This window comes from Helianthus annuus, chromosome 4 (genome assembly GCF_002127325.2).
Source record: "Helianthus annuus cultivar XRQ/B chromosome 4, HanXRQr2.0-SUNRISE, whole genome shotgun sequence".
Classification (NCBI taxonomy): domain Eukaryota; kingdom Viridiplantae; phylum Streptophyta; class Magnoliopsida; order Asterales; family Asteraceae; genus Helianthus; species Helianthus annuus.
The window spans coordinates 159,754,955-159,762,235 of NC_035436.2; the positions used below are offsets into that span (position 1 = coordinate 159,754,955).

The 7,281-nt window shown below is 43.8% G+C and overlaps 2 protein-coding genes across 2 annotated transcripts; both read right to left on the bottom strand.

Annotated features, from left to right (window-relative positions):
- Nucleotides 1–208: 208 nt before the first annotated feature.
- On the bottom strand, nucleotides 209–2,450 carry LOC110933834. Its single transcript, XM_022177038.1, has 2 exons — nucleotides 813–2,450; nucleotides 209–568 (listed from the first exon to the last, which is right to left on the bottom strand). Exons 1-2 carry the CDS (start codon nucleotides 2,448–2,450, stop codon nucleotides 209–211), a joined length of 1,998 nt encoding a protein of 665 aa, XP_022032730.1.
- Nucleotides 2,451–3,244: 794 nt separating this feature from the next.
- Nucleotides 3,245–4,729, bottom strand: LOC110933835. The gene has a single exon (XM_022177039.1). The coding sequence runs from the start codon at nucleotides 4,727–4,729 to the stop codon at nucleotides 3,245–3,247; it is 1,485 nt and encodes a 494-aa protein (XP_022032731.1).
- Between the last annotated feature and the right edge of the window lie 2,552 nt (nucleotides 4,730–7,281).

Here is a 7,281-nt window from a genome sequence, read left to right on the forward strand (position 1 = left end):
AGGGCCCCTCCCAGTTGGGGCCTAGCCTTCCGGTGTTCTCCTGCAGGCTGGCTTCATTTACTCTTAGGACTAGATCCCCTAGGACGAGGTTGAGCTTTCTCATCTTGGCGTTGTAATAACTTTCCAGCTGCCTCTTGTATTTGGCCTCCCTGATTGCTGCTACTTCTCTTCTTTCCTCCAAAAGGTTCAGGTTCATCCGGAGGTCTTGCTATTTCTCCTCCTCCCGGAGCCTCATTCGGGCAGTTGGGGATCCTATCTCAGCCGGGATGACAGCTTTTGTCCCGTAGGTTAGGCTGAAAGGAGTTTCCCCATTACAATCTTTAGGAGTGGTCCTATATGCCCATAACACGAATGATAGTTCCTCCAGCCATCCTTTTTGTTTTCTCCCGAGTCTTCCCTTCATTCCCTTGATGACACTTTGGTTAGCTCTTTCTACTAATCCATTACTTTGGGCATGAGTGACGGAGGTAAACACTTGTTGAATGTGCTTCTGCTCGCACCATGGCTTAAAAGGTCTTCCAGCAAATTGGACGCCATTATCACTCACTAGTTCCTTTGGACCCCGTATCTGCAGATGATGTTGTCTAATACAAACCGCCTCATCTGTTCCCCAGTTATTTTTGCCAAGGGCTTTGCCTCGATCCACTTGGTAAAATAATCGATGGCCACTACCACATACTTGACTCCTCCTGGACCTTCCGGGAATGGCCCGATTATGTCCCGATTATGTCGATAGCCCACTTTTGGAAGGGCCAGGACTTCGAGACCGGTATCATGGGGTGTTTGTGTCGGTGGGTCATTGGTGCATGTACCTGACAATTGTCACACTTCTTAATCTCCTCGGATGCCGTTTCATACATTCGTGGCCAATAGAACCCCGCATTCATCGCCTTTGTTACTATCGTCCTTGGCCCCGAATGCATTCCACAAATCCCCTCATGCATCTCCTTGATCACATACTCAGCCTCTTCCATATCAACACATTTCAGGGATGGGCCTAGGTATGATCTTCGGTACAACTCCCCATCAATCAACTCATACTGCAGGGCCTTGACCCTTACCTTTCTGGCTGCCCACTCCCCCTCAGGCAGGGTTCCGTCTCTGAGGAACTTTATAATTGGTGTCATCCATGTTTCCTGAGCACTTTCAACTGCAGCCACCTCCTTCGTGCTAAGGGAAGGAGAGGTCAGGACTTCCACTTTAACTTCCCTTGCGAGATGGTCGAAGGCTACTAAGGCCAGTTTACTGAGGGCGTCAGACTTTCTGTTTCTCCCTCGGGGGATGTATTCTAACTTGAAGGTTTTGAATGCTTCAGCCGTTTCCTTTACTTTTGCCACGTACTGAGCCATGATGTTGTCTTTGGCTTCATACTCTCCTTGGTATTGCTTAACCACCAGTTGTGAATTGGTGTTGGCTTCCACATGTTTTGCTTTCATTTTTTGTGCTAGCCTCATCCCTGCCAGAAGGGCTTCATAATCTGCGGTATTGTTGGCGTTTTCGAAATCTAATCTTATGGCATAAGTCAACTCAACCCCCTCAGGACTTACCAAGGTGATGCCTGCTCCACTTCCTTCCTCGCTGGAGGCTCCGTCTGTGAATATTTTCCACACTGCCTTGTCTTCTTCCTCTTTCTCTTTTCTTTCTAAGGCCTCCCATTTCTGGAGTTCTTTTTCTTCGTCCTCCGGGACCTCTGCTAAAAAGTCGGCCAGTATTTGTCCCTTTATGGCTGTTCTGGGCTTGAACTCCAGGGAGTGTACTCCCAGCTCTACGGCCCACTTAGCCAGTCGTCCGGACAGTTCTGGCCTCTTGAGCACTTTCTGGAGGGGCTGATCGGTTATCAAAGTGATCTTGTGTCCCTGGAAGTACCTTTTGAGCCTTCGGGATGCGAAAACGAGGGCTAACGCCAATTTTTCCAGGGGCATGTAACGCTCCTCAGGACCTTTAAGCGTTCTACTGATGAAGTATATTGGTATTTGCTTCCCCTCCCATTCCACCATCATGACCGCGCTTATGGTTGTCTTTGAGGCCGACAGATACAGGAGCAGGTGTTCCCCAGGTGCTGGGGTGGCCAGGGTTGGGAGCTGGCAGATACAGTTCTTCATTTCTTGGAAAGCAGTTTCTGCTTCAGTGGTCCATCTGAATTTGTTTGTTTGAAGGCAATCCTTCAGCACCTTCATGAAGGGGAGAGTCCTGTCAGCCACTTTTGATAGAAAGCGGTTCAGCGCAATCAGTCTTCCGTTCAGCTGCTGGATATCTTTTAAGGACCTGGGAGATCTCATTTCTGCCACGGCTTGGGTTTTCTCAGGGTTGGCTTTGATTCCACCCTTGGTGACCACTACCCCCAGGAATCTCCCTTCCTCTACCCCAAAACAGCACTTTCCGGGGTTTAATTTCATATTCACATCTTGCATGGTGCCCAGGGTCTCGGCTATGTCATCTATCATGGCCATTTCTGTCAGGCTTTTGATAACGATGTCATCAACATATACCTCCAGGTTCCTTCCCCGTTGTTCCCTGAAGAGGGTGTTCATGAATCTCTAATATGTGGCCCCAGCGTTTTTAAGACCGAAGGGCATTTTGGTATAGCAAAATGTCCCCTCGTCTGTAATGAAGGCGGTTTTTTCTTCGTCCTCTATTGACATTTGGATCTGATGGTATCCTTTGTAGGCATCCAGGAAGCATTTCTGGGGGTACTGAGACAAAGAGTCCACCTGGACATCTATTTCTGGGAGGGGGTAACAGTCCTTGGGACATGCTTTGTTTAGATCCTGGAAGTCAATGCACATCCTCCATCCCCCGTCTTTCTTTTGAACCATGACTGGGTTGGCGACCCAGGACGGGTACTTGACCTCCCTGACTATGCCTGCTCTGAGAAGTTTTTCGGTTTCCTCACAAGCAGCTCTTCTTTTGTTGGGCCCCATGCTTTGTTTCTTCTGTTTCACTGGTTTTGCCCATGCATATGTGTTGAGTCGATGTTCGGTTAGGCTCCTGGGGATTCCTGTCATGTCCCCGTGTTGGAATGCAAATACATCTATGTTGAGGAGGAGTAGTTCCTTGAGAGCACTCTTACATTTGTCACTTAAGTGACTTCCCACCTTGACTGTTTGCTCTGGGAACCTATCACAAAGGACCCATTCCTCGACTCCCTCTTTCCGAGGCTTCTCGGATGCTTCCCCTTCGGATACTGAGGAAATCACTTCATATGCGGATTTTACCCAGGCTAAGCCCTTCGGCGTTTGAAACACTAAGGCCCCATGGGGGGGTGGATGCGTGCGCTTGTAAGTCCCCAATTCCAGGTCTCCCTTGCATCTCTTCCGTTGCGTTCCCCTCCTCCCTCCTTGATTTCCTTGACCAAATGGGCCAGTCTTATCGTTTTCACTGCAGCTTCTATCTCTCTCTTCAGATACATGCAGTCATCATTTTTATGCCCAAAACCTTTGTGGAAGTCACAATACTCGTTTGGTTGTGCCTTTGGCCCAGGTTTTATGGGTGGTGGCCTTGGGAAGGAGTTCTTTACCCTCTCGGTGGCCAGTATCTCACTTGGGGTCTTGGTGAGAGGGGTGAAATTATCAGAGTAAGGAGGGGGGCCTCTCCCCTGAGGTCTATATGGGGAATATGAGGGCCTTGCTCTGTAATGCAACATTCTACCAAGAGTGGGTTTTCTGGAATAAGGTGTACCTTTGTCAGGAGGCTTTGTAGCTGGGGTGATCCTTCGGGGTGTGACGTCCGTCTCCTTGGCTTTGCTGACCGTGTCTTTTCCCCTGACAAAGGCTCTGACCCTGTCCATGAGGTTGTCAAACGAGTGGGGGAACTCCTCCCCTAGTTTCTCACATAGCTGTGCATGCTTTAGCCCGTTTATGAAACTGCTTATTTTCATGACCTCCGGGACATCCTTGATGTTCATGCTCTCCTTGACAAACCTTTCCATATACTGGTCTATACGCTCGTTGTCCTTCTGCCTTATGTGCAGAATCTCGTTTGGATTCTTGACCACTTTTCTCTGCTGACCAAAGTTTCTGAGGAACTTCTCGCTTAGCTCTTCATAACTGTCGATTCCTCCTGGAAGGAGGCTGTCAAACCAGAGCCGGGCCCCTTCCGTCAAAGTTTGTACAAACATGTGGCACCACACCGGCATGGGCCATCGCCCAAGTTGTCCCGCTCCCCTGAAGGCATGGAGGTGATCTTCAGGGTCTCTTGTCCCATCATAGCGGTCAAAGTTTGGAGGTAGCTTTGTCTTAGGGGGCATCGGTGCTTCTGTAATCCTCCGTGTGAACTTCGAGACCTCAGCTAAGTCCCGTGGTAGATAGGGTTGATCCAAGCCATCGTCATTTTTGTTATCCTTTTCTTTCCCCTCTCTTTTTGACTTCTTTCCTGTGATGAGGTCCTCCCTTTCTTCTGAGGACATTTGTCTAAGGGCAGTCATGAATGTTTCCAGTGGGTCACCACTGTTGCTTCTGTTTTGAGGGTCTGTCCCTTCCTGGTTGGAGGGTGTGTCAAAGGAAAGTCTAGCCCTAAGGCTGTTAAGCTTTTCTTGTCTCTCTAAATCTTCGAGACATTTTGTTAACTTTTCTCTATGCATGGCCACAAAATCTGGAGTGATGTGTTCCGTTCTTTCTGGGTTTTCCATCTGGTTCTCGTTGCCCTCTTCATGAGTTATGTCTTCTACTATGACCTTATCAAGGCCATTCTGTACCGTCTGGATGGTACATGAGCTGGGTGGGGTTGCCATGTTGCTGTTTGTGAGATAAGCTACTCTTAACGTCGGAGTTTGATGTGGGAACACCGGCCAGGCTGAAGTCCCACGGATGGCGCCAATGTCGAATACCCAAATCCCGGATGACGTTAGATGGATCTTCGCTGACGTCAAGAGGCCCTATCTTCGTTACTGCAAAAGAACAAACTGTTAGCCTCGTCACGGAGGGCCCCGGGGGGGGGGGGGGGGGGTCCATGACCAAGCTCCGGCGTGAGAATAAGTAAACTTGTCGGAAGAGCTGAGGAGTTTATCCCGATGAGTATGATCACCGGGATGTTTCCTCTAAGGTGTGAATCTAATAAACGAGATATGTGTGATGAATATGTGGGAATGTTGGTCGGAAGTTAATATGAGAGTAGTTAATGAGATACCTTGAGTGTCCCTGTGATCATCATTTCTCACTCTTATATAACCACCAAGCCTTATCTCTCACATGAGATATTTTAACGAGATGATCCGACGGGTTCCGAGAGTCTTCGGGGGGCTAAGACACGTGTCTGACCTCCAACGGTAAGATCACGGTCTCATTTAATGTTTCCGGCTATAAAGTACATTTCCAGCAAGAGATCATCTTCCAATCAAGCATTTAATGTCGTCTGCCTTCTCTGATCCTTTTCCCGCTCATAACGATAACCTTGATGGGCAAGGTAAACTCTTTGTTGGGCTTTGCTTGTTAGGCCCACACGATTATAGCTCAAAGCAGGTAAATGAGATTTCCCATTGGCCCGTCGTCAGTTTGGTTTTAGACTTTCAACAGAGTTTTAGTTATGACCCATAACCCAACCTATTACTTTTTGTGCCTCATAGTCAGGGCCGTCTATCAGAGGTGCAGGAGGTGCCTGCGATCAGGGCCTAAAACAATACAGGGCCTGAAAATTTTTAAAAATTATATATATACATATATATATATATATAAGAAAAATTCTGGATGTTTGTATAAATAAGGGCCTGCTAAAAGACCCAAAGTTTTTTAAATAAGGGTATGTTTAAAAGTTTTTAGAAAATGGCCCAATTAACAAGCCCAAGTGACTAGTCTAAACAAAAATAAGGGCCTGTATACGGAGTTGAAGTTGATTAATACATTTTTACCGAGACACATTGACAACCCTTTTGATGTGTTAGACTATATCTTCCAACGCAATACTACTTATCCTAATGCTATAAATGCATATAAAGTGTTGTTGACAATTTCAGTAACCGTGGCATCGGCAGAAAGAAGTTTCTCAAAGTTGAAGTTGTTGAAGATCTATTTACGTTCTACAATGTCACAAGAAAGGCTAGACGGGTTGGCGACAATTTCTATTGAAAGTGAAATATTAGATACTATGGATTACAAAGAGTTGATCGAGAGCTTTGCTTCAAAAAACGCTAGAAGAACCACACTGTTCGCTTAGCAAGTAGGCTCGATAATTTGATCATTTTTGCTACACTATTTTTGTTAATTTGTTTTATCTATTTCATAACAATTATCGTAGTATTATTGGTTTTTAGTATTTATATATTTGATTGAATGATTGATAAGTTTATATTATATGAAGATTTGCGAATAGGGCCCAAATTTTTTATCTCGAACAGGGCCAAATTTTTTTTGTGATTTTCGGAGACGGCCCTGCTCATAGTCATTGAAAATAGAGAAAATTATAGCATTCATGCCCCTTCCATCAAATTCTACGAGTGTAGATGGAGAAGAGAGAAAATATTACTGTTTATCTATATATTTGAGTGACACTGTTCATCCTTTATGGTTTTTTAAAATATTTTGAAAGTAGTTGTGAGTGAGAAAGAGAAAAAATAATGATAAAAGTATAAAAACATTAATTAGAGTAAATCACTGTTTTTGCCTATGTGATTTAGCCAGTTTAACCATTTCAGCTCAAAAAGAAATCTTTTAACATATCAGACCCCAAGGTTGTATTTTATAACGGTTTTGGCCCATGACACTAACTTTATTACTTTTTTCCAGTTAAATGTAAGGGTAATTAGGTCATTATATACCTTAGGGGCTGTTTTGATAATTACAAAGTTCTTTTAATGCTTAAGAGATTATTAATGAAATTATTCAAGTTTTTTTATTATTTTATTATTTACTTATTTTCATGATTATTATATAACAAAATACGTTTTAAATATACAAATAAACATGTATTTTCATTATCCGTTTATATTTATAAAAGTCCTTTTAAAAAACAATTTGTTATTTTACATTTTGTTTAAACCCTCTATCGTTTTGAAATTGTTCCGTTTTAAACCAATTATTTTTTAAAATCATTCGTTTTAAAGTCGTTTATCTTTTAAAGTTTTTTTAAACGCTTTATTTTATACAATTCTTTTTAATATCATTTATTTTTAAAAATTTCTAAACTACTCACTTTTTTAAGTCACTCATTTTTTATATTTTACAAAATTGGCGTGCATAAAAAACAAAAGAAATGTAAGATTTGAAAAAAAAAAAGAAACATTCTACTAAAAAGTTTGCACAAGATCGTTCTTTTTTCCAACTTTTTTAGAATGGTTTATTTCTTTTTCAA

What these genes read in the sequence shown, in the direction of transcription:
- LOC110933834 (XM_022177038.1), bottom strand. Translation starts at nt 2,450, where the DNA reads ATGGCCATGATAGATGACATAGCCGAGACCCTGGGCACCATGCAAGAT. An exon ending in AGAAGTGTGACAATTGTCAG is followed by an intron (nt 569 to 812) that starts GTACATGCACCA and finishes CATCATCTGCAG; the next exon opens with ATACGGGGTCCAAAGGAACT.
- LOC110933835 (XM_022177039.1), bottom strand. Translation starts at nt 4,729, where the DNA reads ATGGCAACCCCACCCAGCTCATGTACCATCCAGACGGTACAGAATGGC.